Genomic DNA, 19,925 nt, shown 5'->3' with positions numbered 1-19,925 from the left:
CTTGTGTGTTTAGATTTCTTCTTACATCCTGAGTTTAAATTTGGACTTTATACATACACTTCACCTCTGCCCCACCCTGTTCCATCTCAGAAAATTGCAGACTTTGTGAAGGGAGGGCATGATTATATGGGTAGCTGGATGAACCTCAGTCTACAATCCTGCATATTTATACAGTTCTGACCCCAAGTGTGGGAGCTAGACAGACTTGCTTGCACATACATTCTGTACACAGGGATAGACTTGCCTGCTAAACAGAGTTCTTTTCCTGCTTACTTGCCACCTTGTTCCCATTGTGCTTGAGGTGCCTCCAATCAAGCCATCTTCAGCACAGTCTTCTTGGAGAGAGCACCAGGTTTCTCTGATCTTAAGATGGAAATCAGAAATATTCATATCTTTCTTTCTGTTCAAACCTTTTGGTTTGGCTGGTGGTTTTTGTTTCCAGACAAGAAATAGGGTTTGCTGTTTAATAAATTGACCAAGGTGGAAATCTACATCAGACATCCCATTTTTTTTAAGTTGTAGTCCACTTTCTAAACACATTTTTTAAAAAATCTCAGAATCATGATAGTTCTAAGCTCTTGGCAAAGGTAGGCTTCTTTTGGTTGCTCAGAGTATAGAAAATGTTTTTTGAGCAAACTGCTGGTTTTTGCTTCAGGTGGCTGGTGCTCTGGCTGGCTCTGTCAACTGTAGAAGGTAAGGCTCTCTGACTTTATTATATTTTTCAGGTTAATACAGAGCTTATATATGTGTTCATATGGAAGAATGCAGGATTGTAAATGTGAGATGTTAAAGTCTCACTTTAGGTCATTATCAATATACTGGTTGTAATTTGGGAAAGGGATAATTTGGTGCAATTCATATTAAAAAGCTCTTCTAGAATGTCTTTGTAGCTAACCTATTTTTTAAACAAGCTTACTCCCTAAGCAATTGTAATATTTTTTTCTACTAGTTCTTATAGTGAAAAATATTCCAACAGTTCATGTTGCAAACATTAAGCAATTTCAATGATGAATTAGTGCTGACTCCTTTTATAGAGTTTAGATCAGTTTCCTTGTGTTTATCTGATTTTATCCTTGCAATAAATGTATGAGATCAATTAGGCTTCAAAACATGTCTCTGGAACAAATTAACTTAGCAGCCAGTGGCATGTTTGAGCAAAGTTCACAGCCAACTCATCTCATCATCACAAACTGGCTCTAATATGCTTAATATTTTAATGATGCCAATAAACAAGTGGTAATATGTTTACCACTTATTTATTTTAAAGTGGTAAAAACAGTAGAGTTATTGAAAGAGGAGGCTGCCCTTCTTAGATGCACAATCTAATGGGTACAACTCAATAGGAAAAGCAGGGAATAGGCATTAGGAATCTGTCTAGCTTGGTCTTAATTTAGATGAGAGAGCTATAGGAAAGGAGGACTTGGAGCAACTTTCTCTGTTGTGGTTTTTAATCTGGCAAGCTCTCTCTCTGACCTGATTTTCTTTTGGGGAGTCTTTGCAAGCATCTGGTATCTTTGATTGATTGACAAAGAAGTTTTGGCAATCAAGTCCAAGGTCAATTGCAGTACTGGGAGAAGGGGGGAGTGTATTGAATATTACTTTGTTGATCCCAAAATTGTTTATTATTACAATATCTAAATTAATACAAACAAATTGTAGTATCCGCTGTATAAATGTTTTTATTGGGGAACATGCCAACCACATATATGTACATATACTCACAATAAATAAAATATCCCCAAGAGACCTTTTGGCCATGAAAGAGGGTGACACTTGGGGACCTTCTCAAAGCATAAGGTACAGGAGAACAACTTCAGAGACACCGTTTTTATCATTACAGTGTCAAAAAGAAAGACATCTCTTCCCCATTCCATAGTCAAAAGATTATTTCCATCTTCCAAACTGCTGTTCAGAAAATGAAAAATGTTCAGACACTGCAATCCTACCATTAATGTCCTGCCATGGTGGCTTTTCAGAATTGTATTTTGGGATTCTACAATTTCCTAGACCTAGAGCATAACTGGCACATAAGAAGAGAGGTATTTTTTTGCACTTGGCCTCATGGGTTCCCAGATCAGCTACAGGTGCCATTCAGGATCATAATGCTACTCTCTTACTTTAATCATAATTAGTATGTTCTCTTGGCACTGATTCTGTATTGCAATTTAGTCTGCAAACAGTTTCAAATCATATTATATTCCAGGCAAATGAACAATATTTACTATATCTGAAATGAATTTGTTTCAAGTAGATACAGTTATTTCATTTATTTATAAAAATTTATTGACTACCCATTTTATCACAAGGTGCACTTTATAATTTGTTTGATGTCTTTATTAACCAAGCATCACTTCCCTGAGATGACAAACAGCAAGTTATACCCTGTTATTTATTACAGTTCTGTGTCTGCATTTAATGGACATGCAGAAAGAGCTGTTTTAATGTCAAGGAGATAGTTCATATGAAAGAAGTAGATGCCAAAATAATTCATATCAGGTTTGGTAATTGGGATCATTTTGGTCTTTCTCAAAAAAATATTTTTCATGTTCCTGAGTTGGGCAAGTATGAATCTTCCTAGTGTACAAATGTTCTTTACCAACAGTTGCATTCAGAGATAAAATGTAGATGTGGTTTTATTAGGCACTGATTTGGGACCTAATGGCTTAAAAAATAGTCTTCAGACTTATTCTCGAATAGCAACTTCTTTCAACTATTATTTGAATTAGATCTGAATTTTCCGAATTAACCTGGAGCCCAATTTTACTCAATCACTGCCAAATACAACTTTTATTGAATGGACAAGTAGCTCCTACAGATGGCTCTGAGATGAAAGAGAAATATATGCATTCTTAATTTAAATGAATTAATTAATTCTTCATCTGATCCAAAGCTAGCAGCATAAAACAGTTCTCAGGAATCAAATGCCCAGACAATAATACAGGTAGTTCTCAAGTTATGACTGTGATGGAGCCTGCCCATCAGGGTCATAACTCATGATAGATAAAAGACAATGTCTCAATTGTAAAACAACTGCTGAGAATTTTATGACTTTTTTAGTAGCAATCATTAATAAAAAGTCATAGTTGTAAAGCAACCACATGGTGATTAAACAACTGCCACAATCATTAAACAAATCAATGGTTTACTAAACAGAGGTAAAACCATCATAAAGTGAGGTCATGTGATTGTCAGATGCTGTACATGGCTATTATAAATGCAGCCTGGTTGCTGAGCATCTAAAGTGTGGTCACATGGCCACAGGAGGGAGGGCGACCACTGGAACTTTGAATGTGGGTTATAAGTCCCCACCCCAAATAGCTCCATCGTAGCTCTGAACAGCCACTAAGCAACTAGTCATAAGTCAACTATCTGTATAATAAAACAGAATAACATAATAGAAACAATAGGAGATGAGATAACTGGAAGGAGTTCCAGATTTCCAGTTTAACCACCATCCCTTCATTATCTATTTCCATAATCTATATCAATGTTTCTCAACCTTGGCAACTTTAAGATGTACTGTATGGACCTGATGGCTGGGGAATTCTGGGAGTTGAAGTTGCCACATTTTATAGTTACCTCTGTAGGGAAACACTGCACTATATGCATTTGCACTAAAATTTGTTACATTAAATCAGGGGTTCTCAACCTTGGCAACTTTAAGACTTGTGGACTTCAACTCCCAGAATTCCTCAATCAGCAAAGCTGGCTGAGGAATTCTGGGAATTGAAGTCCACAAGTCTTAAAGTTGCCAAGGTTGAGAACCCCTGCATTAAATTGATGAGAAAGAATTTGTCTGGCTGACATGAAAAATGTATTAAGAGGACATAACAAGTGTATTTATTGCCTATAAGTGGATTTATTCCTATAAAATTCACATTAGTAAAATACTGGTTTTGATCACCCTTGAGTTACCCTATCAGATACACTTTTTATGGTAATTCTGTCTTCCAGCAGAGAAGATAGAAGGAGCTTAAAAGTGAGCCTGGGACAATATTCTGTAACACTGTAATTGTAAGATAGATTGTTCCAATATGATAAAATATTTAGCTGTTTGTAGACTTTAATTCAGATTCCAGAACCTCACCTTGTTAGGGACATTCTTATCTTTTCAGAGAACTGAGGCAACACCATGCATATGTTGTCTAAAATATATAGTGACATTTTGAGGTTGGAAAAATTATATATATTCTGAATTATTATTTCATTATTATTTGTTAAATTTATTTGCTGCCTATCTCGCCATAGAGCTACTCCACCTGGCTTACAAAAAAAAAGGAAAGGAGTGCAAACAGAACAGAAATAAAGTAATAGAATAAAATAAACAATGACATAAGAGCACAATGAGAATGCATCAGTATGATAAACAAAAAGATGGGTGCATGGAGTGCAGAGAATAAAGGGAAGGGGAGGGGGAGTTTGCCATTAATCCAGCAGCCACTTTCAGTGTGGAACTCCCCCATTTAGTCACCAGGCCAACCAGCAGAGCCAGGACTTCTGGCTCTTGTAGAAGGATGAATATAGTAGTTAGAATCAGGATAGGACAAATATGCACCTTTGCCTTAGTTTTAGTGAAAAACGGCTAAAAGCTATATTGAAAGTTTCCATATTTCAGCAATACAGGCTGGGATTGTTCTCAAGGTTTAAAATGGGGTGGGGGGGGGAACAACTATCTTTGAAGGTTTCCTGCTTGCAGTCAAAGCTATTCATCCAGTTCCTTCTGATACATCTCAGTTCTTATCTTCAGTGATCTATTGCTTGCTTTTATATGTGAGAAGCATGGAGCTTCTGTCTGATGGGAAATGCAAGGCAAGTTCAAAGCAATACATACTGAACATGGGAGGGGGGAGGGGAGGGGAGGGGAGAGAGCAGGTTGCATGAACTGTTAGACTGGTTCTGTCATTAATTTTTGTAGGAAAAGACTTAAACCTTTTCCAAAGAGAAGAAAAGAGAGATGTCAATGTGGAGCTGACAGAGACAGACACTGAACCTGTTGATGACTACACTGAGTTTCCAGCTGGATGCATCACAAGTAAGTGTGAAAGAAATAGCATAAATATTAGAAAGCCCAAATCATGAAGTTATGTTGTTGATTTTTTAAAAAAGTGTACACCTAGAACTAGCTGTGGTACACTGGCTAAGCTTGAAAAGCAGAGTTAACCCTGATTAATACCATCAGGATATTCATGGGTGGTAGATAGGATTAAGAAATCAAAAAGAATCCTAAAGTTCACAATGGAAATCACTGCATTACTAGTGCGGGGGGGGGGAATAATGTCCATGAAGAGGGTGGTGCACTTTTGATTTACAGAATTATTTGGGATTACTGGAAAGAGTACAATATTCTTGGAATTTTAAGGGGTTTTGCATGTACTTGGCTCAACTTGGTTCAACAAGTTATTGTACTAAATAATCGGTACAATTCACCTAAAATGTTTTAGGCATTATGTCAAATAATATGCCAAATGTTCCTAGGCAGTCCAATAGAAAATGTTCTAAATAAAATTAATTGTATTTATTACAGAAATGGCAAAGCGGTCCACTTCCTTTGGTTTATCACAGCTTAGAGGCACAGATAGCCAAGAAACCAACTGTCAGATTGTCCCAGTAACAACTACAATACCTCCAGTCACCAAGGCACAAACTACAACCAAAGATATGAAGAAGAAAACTCACACAATTGAAACAGAATCGTCAGAAGATAGACCTCGAGTTTTATATTTTCTGCCCTATTTTCCACGTCCATCACACACTGTCTTTAATATTATATTTCCTTTCAATAAAGGTGCCACTGGTTATAACACTATCTGGAATAACAAATTATTGAGAGATGACTCTTCTGAAGAAAAGAGAAGGAAAAGAGACACACTAATGGTTAAGAAAAAAGCAAGACCTCTATGAAGTGACAAGATGATTCTTTGCAATGCTCACTTTTCTTTTCTTTTTTTCCTTTTGGCAATCACAAAAAAGACATTAAACAATGATTTTATAACCAAGACTGAAACTAAGAGTGAATCAACAGCCAAGAGTGAATCAACTATTGGACATATCAATTTTTGAATCTTTAAATAAGCAAAACAAATTTTACTTATGAACAATTTAAAATAAGGAGAAAAGTTTTCTCATTGATGATGAATAGAATTCTACAATCCTTTGTCATCATACAAAGGGACCAGTTAATTTTCCTTACTACTAGTTCTACCAGGACGCAACAACCTTAACTGGATCAAAAGTCACTATTTTCAGACAACAATAATCAGAGACTGGAGACAAAAATATCTAGTGTTCAGTAAGAACAGATAACAGGAATATATTTTGCCTTAGCAGTCTCTTCTCTACCAGTTAGGCAGGAAGCAGTGGATATAAAACAGAAAAGGAGATTAATTTGGGGGAGAAAAACCATTCCAAATGCTGGTGTAGGATTTACATTTCCTACTCATTCTCCCATCCCTTTCTGTATCTTCCTTCCAAGCAAATACACTCCCCTCCCCAGACCCACACCTACACATTGCATTTGCTCCCTAAACCCTTCCTGCTACCACTCTTTTTTCAGCATTCCAGAAATGGCCCATAGAAAAACAGTTATACATCTTGCAAGGAATTCAAAGCTGTTAATGAGAAAGAATAGTAACTACATGGAAGACAACCATTGCCAAACTACAATTCCAATAGAGAACACAAGACAACTCAGGAGGGAAGACAGGAAATAAAGGAATACATCCAAGGGATTGGAGACATCCCTGGTAGCCATAACCTACAGTCAGGATTGCAGACAGCTAAAAAGAAATCTCTCCTCTACCAATTATATCAAACAATTGGTATTATGAGACCAGGGTACTTGGGAGTAATTCCTTGTGCTCTTCATCCATCAGAATGGCATCATGCATGGCACCCTTAAAAGGCAAACCAGGGATATTATCCAGTAGTACAACCTCCTACCTCAGGACATCTGCTCCAAAAACATGATGTTAGTAGAAAAGCTTTTTCATTCGTTTTTCTCATATGGTCTAAGCTGCAGCATGGATTTCTGGTTGGGGAATTCTGTGAGTTGAAGTCTACAAGTTTTAAAGTTGCCAAATTTTGAGAGTTGTGACAGACGATTACAATGTCTCAGGTCTTCTTCCATTTCTTATGTGCATGGATTTAGACTGTGAGAAGTAGGTACTCCACTCCATTCTTCATGGTGCTCTAGGTGAAAGCAAGATGCCAGATGGGGTGGGAAGAGTAAGTGGAATTTTTTATTATTGTGCTATGAGATTTGATAGCAAGAAGACTATTTCCTGGCTGTTTCCTTTTAGTTATAACTATTATGGGCAGAGTGATCTTGCCACATAAGAAGGGTTTTATTTTCACTTGGGAATAGTTGGGATCTTGAGTCCCATGATTGTATCCATATTCAAATATTCTTCAGTTAACTTTGGAAGTGTGTGAGTCACTTAAGTTAGGGATGCTACTTTTATTTTTTCTCCTTTATCTGCTTTCATTACTGCATGTGCTTTCAGATATGACTTCTAAGTATCCTGATGGAAAAGATAGGTTGGTTCTTATGCAAGCAAGCAGGACCTATTCAGTGCCTTTTGTGTTCTACTACTGCCTTACAAAATGCTAACCATGGCTTTTTCTATTTTTTCTATCTCTTTGGGTCAATTCATTTTCAAATGGGGCAATGCATAACCGCGCAGGAGTAAGGGGGAGTTAGTCCATCTGGATCAACAGATGTTTTACAACCAGAACGCTCAGAACGGAGTTCCGGCACCTTTTTTGGGTGGAACCTTGTAGGGTAGGCAAGGCAGGTTGTATGATATGTGTGAGTTCCGGCACCTTTTTTTTTTTTTTTTTTAGAAAAAGAGCACTGTTTACAACATATTTATATCTGTCTTCCCCAATCTATTTATGTGTGTCATGAGAATAGGTCTAAAGAGTATTATACCCTGATGTTTTCTTTTTAAGCTTTTAGAGGAAAAACCGAAACCTACTATATTTTCTTTTACACAACAGAATTTAGTAAAACACTAAGACAAGTATTGGAATTCTTTGCCACCTCTAGTAGTCATCAGATTTTTGCAGTTCTGATCTGATAGACTTAGATTACCTTCCAGAAGTGATATAAGGCCTGAGTAACCTGAAAATGTAATGGTTGGTCCTCGCTGATTGTTTTTTTCTGGCTTTCTCTACTTAGGTGGCTTTTGGCAAAGAATGAAATGAGAAAGAAGGCTATAGGTCTCCTCTCCCTTCCTTAGCAAATGTCACAACCATATTCTGTGGTTAGGGATCAAGGAATTAGGGACCAATAACCTTACAGACTGCTCATTAAACTACAATTTCCAGGATTCTTGTGGGGAAAGATTTCACACAACATATAATGTTCTAATTTTTCAGTGATTTGTTGATTTTGGGTAAATTTTGGAATGTTATACAAGAACCAAATCAATTAAGCTTTCTTCAATAAGAAGAAAGAAAATCTAGGAAAAGGAATCACTGTTAACTAACAACTGTAGATTTGGAGTATGTGTCCCCTACAGCAATTTGGGCATACAAGGAAGAGTACAAAGAAAAGGGGGGGGGAATATGAAAGAGGGGCACATAACTAAGGCAGAATACCAACAAATAGTCCGAGCCTGCAAAGATGAAGTGGGGAAAGCTAAGGCTCAAAATGAACTAAGGCTTGCGACAAAAGTCAAAAATAACAAAAAAAAGCTTCTTTCAACATGTAAAAAACAAGGAATAAGGAAATTATTAGACCATTACTGGGAAAAAGTAGCAAGAAGGTGACAAGAAACAGGGAGAAAGCAGAACTATTTAACTCGTTTTTTGCATCTGTCTTTACACAAAGGGAAAAAACAGTCCAACCTATCAAAACCAGTACGTTAAAAAACAGATTAGAAACACAAGTTAAGATAGGCAAGAAAATGGTAAGTGAGCACCTGTCCATCCTAGATGAGTTTAAATCACCAGGACCAGATGGACTACACCTCAAGGTTCTGAAGGAATTGGCAGATGTGATCTCAGAAAACCTAAAGTATATCTTTTATAGATCTTGGAGCACTGGGGAACTACCAGAGGACTGGGAAAAAGTTGATATAGTTCCTATTTTCAAAAAAGGAAAAAAATGGATCCAGGAAACTACAAACCTATCAGCCTGACCTCAATATCTGGGAAGATTCTGGAAAAGATAATCAAGCAATGAATCAGCGAACACCTGCAGACAAACAAAGTCATTACCAAAAGCCAACATGGGTTTGTCAAAAACAAATCATGCCAGACAACTCCTATTGCATTCTTTGACCAGGTGACAAAATTAGTGGATATAATTTACTTGGACTTCAGTAAGGCATTTGATAAAGTAGACCACAACCTACTACTTGATAAGATAGAAAAATATGGGTTAGACAGCATCACCACCAGATGGATTCGTAGCTGGCTGACCAGCCGTCCTCAGGGTGTGATCCTCAATGGAACTGCATTTACATGGAGGGAAGTGCTAGTGGGATGCCCGAGAGCTCTGTTCTGGGCCCAGTGCTCTTCAACATCTTCATCAATGATTCGGATGAGGGGATAAATGGGGAACTCATCAAATTTGCAGATGACACCAAGCTGGCAAGAATAGCCAACACTCCAGAAGATAGGCTTAAGATACAGAGGGATCTTGACAGACTTGAACATAGGGCGCTATCTAACAAAATGAAATTAAATGGTGAAAATAGTAAGGTTCTACTTTTAGGCAAGAAAAACCAAATACACAAGTATAGTATAGGTGGTTTCTTGCTCAATAGTAGTAACTGTGAGAGGGATCCCAGAGTCCTAGTGGACCATCACTTAAATATGAGCCAGCAGTGTGCTGCAACTGCCAAAAAAGCTAACACAGTGCTGAGCTGCATTAACAGAGGGATAGAATCAAGATCATGTGAAGTATTAATACCACTTTACAATGCCTTGGTAAAGCCACACTTGGAATACTGCATTCAGTTTTGGTCACCACAATGTAAAAAAGATGTTGAGACTCTAGAAAGAGTACAGAGAAGAGCAACAAAGATGATTAGGGGACTGGAGGCTAAAACATATAAGTAACGGTTGCTGGAACTGTGTATGCAGTGGTGGGATTCAGCCAGTTCGCACCACTTCGGCAGAACCGGTAGCTAATTTTTTGTTTCCCAGGCCAAGAATGGACTTCTGGAAGCAGCATCCACATAGAGAACCTGTTGTTCACATATTTGAATCCCACCACTGTGGGTATATCTAGATTAATGAAGAGAAAGATGAGGGGTGACATGATAGCATGTTCCAATATGTCAGGGGCTGCCAATAAGAAGAGGGAGTCAAGCTATTCTCCAAAGCACCTGAAGGCAGGACAAGGATGGAAACAAATCAAAGAGAGAAGCAACCTAGAACTAAGGAGAAATTTCCTGACAGTTAGAACAATCAGTGGAACAGCCTGCCTCCGGAAGTTGTGAATGCTCCAACACTGGAAGTTTTTAAGAAGAGATTGGACAGCCATTTGTCTGAAATGGCACAGGGTTTCCTGCCTGAGCAGGGGATTGGACTAGATCAGCGATTCTCAACCTATGGGTCGTGACCCCATTTGGGGTCGATCGACCATTTCACGGGGGTCGCCAAGCAAGGCTGTCCGCCATTTTTTCCCCTTTTCCGGCAGGTGCCTTACCTCCCTTGGGCTGGGCCAGCTGGTGGCCCAGCCAGTGGTCGGTCTGCTCCGTCTCTGCTGCTTGCCAGCTACACTTCGGCCGGCGCAGGGGGCAGCACCACGCATGCGTGGCGCTCCCAGGCAGGGAAAGTCCTCGACTTACGACCGGTTGGGTAGTCCTCAACTTACGACCAGTTTAGTCCTCGACTTACGACCAGTTTAGTCCTCGACTTACGACCGGTTGGAGGTCACGGCATTAAAAAGGTTGAGAACCACTGGACTAGATGATCACCAAGGTCCCTTCCAACTTTATTGTTATTATTATTACAATAATCAAAACTCTGCATAGATTACACTGGCATGAATCATTTTCATGAGTTCTAATTAGCTCCAAACCTCTTCAAAAACAGATGTATTGATAATGTAAATGATACAGTTAATAATATACCTTTTTTCACCACGTCCTTTACCTAAGCATTATATTTGGGGATTCAACAGTATTCAGACCATAATTGCTGAACAAGTTTTTGTAAGTAAGATTAACATTTGATCAAATCAATCGCTTGTCTTTCCTTCCACAATATGCATTCAATTATTATTGGAATGTGTACGTGTAATGTTATTACACTATAGGATTTGGGAATTTTTTTCCAATGCAATCCAAAGAAAACATGAATAACATCCCTGAAAATGGATATGACATTAATTTTGTATCAACACATTAAGGCACCAAGATCACCGAGCTAGCAGATTAAGATGCTGTGGTGCACTACTGCAATAGTTATCCTAAGCAGCTATTATTGAGAATGTCCTCAATAACAGAGGTCCCCAACCTTTCCTGTTTGGCAGCAAAATGCACTACTGATAGTTCAAGCTATACATGGACTATGTTCCTGATATTTGCATAAATTCTACCAGCAACCTTTGTGTTTGAAGCCCCATCCTCTTTACATCTGTTGGCACAGGGCTTTCATTTTGTGGTTACAACCATCATCTTGATTTATTTTTGACACCCAAACAAATCCCACTGTGGAAGTTCCTTGTGGCAATTTATGAATCAGACCTCTGGGAGGAATTAGGGGGGAAATATCAATGATGTAAGGGGCCCATAAATGAAAAACACTAAACATTTGTGAAATCTGATCATGTATGTTTGGGCAAAATAGTGTTACGTAGCAGAATAATAGAGTTGGAAGGGATCTTGGAGGTCTTCTAGTCTAACCCTCTATTCAAGGTGAAGTCCCTATACTATTTCAGACAAATGGCTGTCCAGTCTCTTCTTAAAAGCCTCCAGTGATGGAGCATGTACAACCTCTGAAGGCAAACCGTTCCACTGGTTAATTGTCCTCACTGTTACGAAATTTCTCCTTAGTTCTAGGTTACTTCTCTCCTTGATTGATTTCCAGCCATTGTTTCTTGTCTTGCCATCTGGTGCTTTGGAAAATAGGTTGACCCCCCTCTTATTTGTAGCAGCCCGTCAAATATTCGAACACTACTATCATGTTACCCCTAGTCCTTCTTTTCACTAGAATAGACATATCCAATTCCTTCAACTGTTCTTCATGTGTTTTAGCTTCCAGCCCCCTAATCTTCTTTGTATTTAATTTTATTCACTGATTTCTTAAAGTAGATTCTTGCAACCATTCTTCATGTTTTAGCCTCCAGTTCCTTTTTTGCACTTTCCAAAGACTCAATCTCTTTTCTATAATATGGTGACCAAAAGTGGATGCAGTATTCCAAGTGTGATCTTAATAAGCCTTCATAAAGTGGTGGTAATACTTCATATGATCTTGATTCTATCTGTTAATGCAGCCTAGCACTGTGTTGGTTTTTTTGGCTGCTGCTGCACACTGCTGGTTCATATTTAAGTGATTATCCACTAGGACTCCAAAATCCCACACACAGTTAGTGCTATTAAGTCAGGTTTCACCTAATCTGTACCTTAATATTGATTTTTCTTGTCTAAGTGTAAAATATTATTTTTCTTTACATTGGATTTCATTTTGCTAGATAGGGCCAAGTGTTGACTTCCATCTGGATTTTAAGCTTATCTTTTGCAATGTTGGCTATTCCTGCTAGTTGGCTATTCCTGTTTGATGAGTTCCCTCTTCTATTCCCTCATCTAAATTGTTTATGAAGATGTTGAAGAGCATTGAGCGTAAAACCGAACCTTGAGGTACACTATTGCTTCCTTCCTTCCATGTAGATGTAATTCCATTAAGAATTACATGTTTAGTATGATTTTTCAGCCAATAATACATTCACCTGGTGGTGAGGCTGTCTATTCTATCTATTTTGGCAAGTGCCTTACTGAAATCCAAGTATACTATGTCTACTGCATTTCACTGGTCCACTAATTCAAACACTTTTCAAAGAATGAAATAGGATTTGTCTGACATGTTCTGTTTTTGATAAACCCATGTTGGCTTCTAGTTATAACTTTGCTTGCTTCTAGGTGTTTGCAGATCTGTTGCTTAATTATCTTTTCTAATATCTTCTCAGGTATTTACTGTATGTCATCCTGACTGGTTTTTAGTTTCCTGGATTTGTTTTTGGATCGGTTTTTTTTCTTTTTGAAGATGGGAACTACATCAGCTTTTTTGGAGTCCTCTGGTAGTTCCCCAGTACTCCAGGATCTTTGAAAGATATGGTTCAATGGTTCCAAGATCAGATCTGCCAGCTCCTTCAGAACTCTGGGATGAAATCCATCAAGTTCCGGTGATTTGAACTAGAGTGGACAGTGTTCTATTACCATTTTCTTGATTATTTTTATTTGTATTCCTAGTATGTGTTTTATGTTTATATTTTTTGTACTTATCCTTTTTTCCCCAGTTTATCAGAGATTATTTTGTGTAACCATGCTGTTTTCTTGTTGGATTCATTGTTTTTTTTCTCAGTGATATTGAGCTGGACTGGGCTTTTATAATCATAATCTTCAGAGTTTCCCAAGTTCCTAAATTGATTTCCTCTTTAAGATTTTCATGATTGGAATCCTTCCCACGCTCTCTCTAAGTTTGTTAAAACCAGCTCTTTCAAAGTCTAAGAGAGGGGTCCCGAATCCCTGAGCCATGGCCCATTACTGGGCCATGGCCTGTCCAGAACCAGGTTGCACAAGGGGTGGGCAAGCTCATGCACAAAGCTTCACTTACATGAGCAGCAGGCACTTTCCCTCACGTGTGAAGCTTCATTTGTGTAGGCGGCAGCACCTTGCTCATGAAGCTCCACTCATGTGAGTGGCAGACATGTGCATCTGCCGCTCACACAAATGGCTGTGCGCAGGACCACACATGCAACTGCCATTCACACGGAACCATCCCCTCTCCCCTGCACCAGGCCAGACCACCAAACTGGAAAAGATTGGGGGCGTTGATCTAAGACCTGCTTTATGTTCTATTGTTTCTGTTTGCATTATATTGAATTCCAATATGACATGGTCACTCTCCCCCAAAGTTCTGACAACTTCAATCCTCTCTATCATTTCTTCTCTGTTAGTAAGAATTAGATTCAGTATAGCTGTCTCTCTAGTTCCCTCCTCTATCTTTTGGATGACAAAGTTGTCAGCTAGATTGGCCAGGAACCTGTTCAATCTCCCACTTGATGCAGAGTTTGTCTCCCAGTTGATGTCAGGGTAGTTAAAAATCCCGCATTACTACTGTGGTCTGTTTCCTGGTTAGCAGAATTTCATCTTTTTCTTTTGCTTGGTTGGGTGGCTGTTGGATATACCCATGGCAATGTTTTTTTCCTTTTATATTGATATATATACATTATAGGAAGTTTTCTTTCTTGTTTTTGTGCATTTCTATAGAGATAGTGATTTCTTACATATAAAACAACTCCATCTCCTCTTTTGATCAGTTTATATCCTTCCAAAAGTACATTCCAGGCATGAGTTTCATCCCACCAAGGCTTGGGAATGGCAACTATATCATAAATGTTTGACAAAATATTTGTATTTCTAAATATTTTTAAAAATAGGAATACTTGTTCCAGAGACCCAACAATTTGAAATTTGTTTTTGAAGTGTGCTAGATAAGTAATTCAATACCACTATCAGGTAAAAGTTACAACTTATGATTGGGGAAAAATGTTAACTACTGCCTGAATAACAGAGCTCTATTCCTTCCAAAATCTTATTCAGCAACAAAACCCACATCAAAGAGGTGCTGAGTGAAGCTTCTGCTCCTGAAGTTTATAATTATTCAGACTGCAACAATCTTGAACCTGCTGCTTAATATACCCCCTGCATTTGTATTGGAAACAAACTGTAGAAGAAACAGATTAATTCATGGATTACTCATGCAGTTATCTTTGCAAATGGCTTTGGTTCAAGTAACCCAACATTCATCCATTCCTGGGCAAAGTTGGGTTTGATTGGCTCAATTCTTGCTGTATCTTCGAGATGAACATATCTGTCAGCCAGCATTTAGTTGTAAATCTTCTACCGATCCTTGAATTACAATACTTACTTGGTTCTGCAAGGTGCAAGATATTGAGGACAAATTATATTGGATGGCCAGCCTGTTTCCTGGAGGAGAGTGGAAAGCAATGATAAGAGGAAAGAATGGTCCAAAGTGGATCACTCAAGCATTCCCTTCCATTGCCTCCATTATGGGACTGGAGGAAAGAGATCAAAGTGAAAAATAGGATGCCATATTATGGGATCATAAATATAAAGTACATAAATATTTTCGAAGTCACTATATTAGGCAAGCTCTTATTGATGTATGGACAAAAATTTGGCAACCAAATTATACCCAAGTACCTAGTTGGATCTCACCGTTAGAAATATATGTACACCCAAAATTTACTCAATTAGACAAGATCATAACATATAAAAATATTTTAGATGAAAGAGGGGAATTGAAATCCAGGAAAACCATCCACGATGAAGGGATAGAATTAGAATGGTGGGCATACCTGCAACTGCAGGCAAGATATCGGAAAGACAAAAAAGAGTTAGGTATTAAATTAGAACCAATAGAATTGGATAAAATAATTTTGGGGTCGGAGGATAAAATGATTAAAAAACTATACTATTATTTGCTAGATCAGGCAACGTACGAGGAACAAGTAAAAGTGACTATGTTGAATTGGAGTAAGGATTTTGGTCTTAATTTTGATCTGCATATATGGCAAGAACTATGGGCAAGAAACAAGAAGCTTACTTTGGCCACCTCTTACAAAGAGAACCTTTACAAAATGTTTTATAGATGGCATCTCCCACCCACAAGATTGTCTAAAATGTATACCAATGTCTCCCCTAAATGTTGGAAATGCAATTTGAAAAGTGGAACTTACTATCATATGTGGTGGGAATGCACGCGAGCTCGTGATTTTTGGAACAGGATTAAAATTTGGTTGGAAGAAATATTAGAGCAAGCGGTAGAACCAAAACCAGAACTCTTTCTATTAGGTTTAACTACGCAAAAACATGACAAAGGCGTATTTTATTTAATGCTACACATTTTAACGGCCTCCAGGCTGGTTTTTGCTCAAAATTGGAGGAACAAGGAAACCCCAACGGAAGAAGAGATCCTGCATAAAATTTTAATATGTGCTGAGATGGACAGGCTTACAATGATTATGAAAGACAAAACGGAACACGAATACTTCGAAATCTGGGGCAAATTTTACCGCTGGTATGAATTAAGAACTGCTCGGACTTCAAACTAATGGTAGAACTAAAAGATATACATAACTGTACATATAATTGTATATATAATTGTATTGTATAAAAGATGAGGTTTATATAGAGGTTAAGAACAAAAAATTATAAAATTATAAAATTTTTGTACTATGATAGGAACTGATAGAAAAATTCACTCTGGAATGTCATGTTTGTCCATTGTTGTTTTAATTGTATTAATGAATAAAAATTTAAAAAAAAAAAAAAAAAAAAGTGAAAAATAGGAAACAGTTCTGCTAAGGAACCTTTGACTTTATATGCACTGACTGAATCTACTGATTGAAACCTATGCCTTGGATATAGAACACTCGAAGAATCATGTGAAGCATAGATAACGGGAGTAAGAACTGTGAGCTGAAACAGTAAAGATACAATAACATTTATTTCCAACAATCAGGAGTGCTATCTAATGGTTCCGTTTAATACATCTGCTTTTTGATTTTCATATTCACTTTTATAATAGTCAAAGATTACTGAGGCTGAAATTAATCATTATTAAAATGCTATAGCTTTTCCAAACATATGAGATCAAGCAGTGTTTCTAGTTGCATATTTCATTCTTTAGGAAATAATATATTTTATCAATGAAAACAAGAAAAGATCCGTCTCTTGAAGCTATCTTAATGCGTAATAAGGGTCATGTGTTGATTTTTTTGCCCCCTGTATTGTTGAAGGTGTACAATAATGTCCTTATGAATAATTTTTTCCCCAACTTCTTTCAAGGAGGCTCACATAAATGGAGGTTAAAGGCTGGTTAAAGATTTCCTTATTAAATACTAATGCTAACACATTTAGATATATAGAAATACAGAAAATGTGATTTTTGATTGTCCATACAGATACAATTTTATAAAATGGTAGCAAGTTCTGAATAATTTTAGACTATTTTTTTTATGTTATAAACGATTAGCTATCAATTATGCTGGAATTATAAAATGATGGAGTTATATGCTTATATGCTTCTCCATATGAGTTTGCCTAATAATTTCATTTAATTTCCATGTAAATATTGCTCTAAGAAGAGGAATATAGTTTAAGTTGATGCTTAGGGAGAGTGGAAAACAATATTGAGTGGAAAGATCTTCCAAGGTAAAAGTCAAACATCTCCTTCCACTCCCACTCGATTGCAGTCTCTATTGCTGTTTTAGTTGATTAAAAAATGGTAAAGCATTCACAACTGAAGCCATTTTCAGCCATTTGCTTGCTTATCTGAAGACTAAAAGCAGAAAGATGCATGAGAATGCAGACACATATTTAAATGAGTAACAAAGATTCATAAAAATATTAAGTGACAGATAAGTTGGAACAAGCACATTAATGACAGAAGATATATTCAGGCAGATCTGTTCAGATATTAGTAAAAGGGTGGGAAATTGTGATAAACTACCCCCTTCCCTGGAGAACTGCATATAGAAAAGAAATTGTTCCTTCAGAATACTGATTTACCCAATTTTGAATTCACTTGGTGAGCCTTTACAAATGGCCATTAGGGGAAGGACAGAGCAGGAGAGTGGATGAAGTGGCCCACTCATTTCAGTTCTTTCCCCGATTAAATGCAGGTGCTCCCCATTTTTAGTCATATTTAAGAAAAGTAGGTGCAGCGGAATTGCCGTATAGGAAACCTAAAAAACATGGTACAATGCTGCCTCTCACTTATTTCAAGACATTAATTCACCCTCTTAAGTCACTTGTTTCTGCTTTACAGATTTTTAAATCACTGGTCAAATATGAGACATTTAATTAACATTTTACTTACACAATGAGAAATACATGTTTGAACATTGCAAAGCCACAGAGCTTAGAAATTATAGGTTATTTAAGTGTTGAAATCAGAATGGTATTTTCTGGTAACGTAAGAAAGAGGTCAGTATTTGCATAAAATGATAGCATGTTTTCGTTTACATAAAAGTTCAAACATAAATATTGGCCTACACTCTACCCAATAAGGACAGATTTTTCAAAGGCTAGTTATTTCTTCTACAATCAGAGTCATGTTCATCTGCCATACGAAAACAATGCCTTCAGTGAATTAATAAAAACAAGATTTAATACAAAAATGTCTCTGGACAGCAGATGCATTTAAAAATATATATTATTTTTCTAATCTCTGAATTGTCTTATTCACATTATTTAACAAATAATTAGTTAAAATTATACATCAATGAAAAGTTATTTCTAAACTAAAAGATAATATTCCTATTTAATACAATAAAATAAGTCACATATAAGTCCCAGTTAGAAAAGAAACAATGCAATTAAATCTCCATTAATTAATCACAACAATGTCCTTTTGAATTCAAGAAATATAATCTTAAGAAAATCAAAGTATGCATCTCTTCACATATTAATGCCCTTATCCTTCAGGTTGGGCATTCCTAGCTTAAATACAGGGATATAAGAAGAAAAAAGCCTGGGGAAAAATTACAGACAGGGAATTGCAATCAAGAGATGAAATGAATAATAAGGATGAGCAAAAGAGAGAAACAATAGGCAATTTACACTTTTGGCTCTCAACACCCATTTGTTTTCTGAAAAGAGATAATAGAAGTTTCTTACTTCAGATGGACTATTATCTATACAATATAATACAAATATTTGTGGAGCAAATTTCAGAATTCTTTTCAAGAATCTGTTAATTGAATTGTGCCTGCAGAATTTAACTATGCTTATTCAAAAGTAAATTGTCTTTATCTAAGGTATTTATCTTCATCTCACTGAAATATCAGAGGCTGCCTTCAACATGGTCATAGTTAGCATTAGTTATACTGACACAAGAACTATCCCAGAGTTTCAGGCCAATGTGTTCCCCACCCTACCTCAGATACTTTTCATTTCAAGCATTCTTTACTACTATACTATTTTGAAGCTGGTACAGAAATCATTATATCTGGGATGAGATGGCAAAAAAACAAACAAAAAAACACCCAAAAAACTGGAGAAGGAAGAGGTGATGCAGTAAACTCTGGCCATAAGCACTAGGAAGTTAACAGAATCCATTAATTTATCTTGATTGTCAGCCTATATTCAGATATTTAATAGTTCTCAACAGTAATTTCTACAACAGCTGTTGGTTGCTTTTAGTTAATCAGAACAAACCATTTTTTAGAAATACCAGGTTGAATTATTGTTACACTGGAATTCTATTCTTCCTTCAACAGCCCTAGTCCTCCCCCCCTCTCTCTTACAGTACAAGAGCTATACCAGTGACGGCGAACCTTTTAGAAACCAAGTGCCCAAACTGCAACCCAAAACCACTTATGTATTGTTGGGTACCAGGTGGGCGTGGCCCATTGGCTGGGAGTGACCAATTGAGTGGACATGGCCCATTGGGTGGGCGTGGCTACGGTGGTAACGGCAGACTGGGTAGGACTAAAAAGTTCAATCAATCAATTCCAACTTTGCGAGATCTTTTTTTTTCCCGTGAGAAGTTGAAATTGATTGATTGATTGAACCTTTTTTTTTAACACGGCGGCGGAGGCCTAAAGCGAAAAGGTTTTATAAAACCCAGCTGAAGGCCTAGGACTGGGGTGAGGGTGCGTATGCCTACAGAGAGGGCTCTGCGTGCCATCTGTGGCACGCATGCCATAGGTTTGCCACCAC

At 37.3% G+C, this 19,925-nt stretch overlaps 1 protein-coding gene and 1 long non-coding RNA gene across 16 annotated transcripts in view; one reads left to right on the top strand and one right to left on the bottom strand.

Moving 5' to 3' along the window:
* The window catches only part of CDKL2 (cyclin dependent kinase like 2), a 107,891-nt gene that overhangs the window by 50,175 nt on the left and 37,791 nt on the right, over positions 1–19,925 (bottom strand). For 2 of the 14 annotated variants that reach the window (XM_039331771.1, XM_039331768.1), the window contains exon 14: positions 122–363. The exons of 6 other annotated variants lie outside the window; for them this stretch is intronic. In XM_039331771.1, the coding sequence (XP_039187705.1) occupies positions 196–363 (168 nt within the window). In that variant the 3' untranslated portion in view covers positions 122–195. Of the gene's footprint in view, positions 1–118; positions 364–15,098; positions 15,165–16,688; positions 17,542–19,925 lie in introns of those variants that run through there. 6 more of the 14 variants (XM_039331779.1, XM_039331772.1, XM_039331770.1 and 3 more) reach the window with 6 other exon arrangements.
* Positions 224–14,901, top strand: LOC120302814. 2 transcript variants are annotated; one of them, XR_005555230.1, is made up of 4 exons: positions 224–693; positions 4,916–5,032; positions 5,525–6,967; positions 14,778–14,901. It is a non-coding gene; the product is annotated as an uncharacterized LOC120302814 (long non-coding RNA). The 2 variants fall into 2 exon arrangements; XR_005555229.1 differs by lacking the exon at positions 14,778–14,901 and having other exon boundaries at positions 5,525–8,843.

The sequence above is a fragment of the Crotalus tigris genome, unplaced genomic scaffold (assembly GCF_016545835.1).
Source record: "Crotalus tigris isolate CLP2741 ecotype Arizona unplaced genomic scaffold, ASM1654583v1 scf7180000024437.13266115, whole genome shotgun sequence".
Classification (NCBI taxonomy): domain Eukaryota; kingdom Metazoa; phylum Chordata; class Lepidosauria; order Squamata; family Viperidae; genus Crotalus; species Crotalus tigris.
The sequence above is the reverse complement of the archived record's forward strand: the minus strand, read 5'-3'. Positions and strand labels throughout refer to the sequence as shown.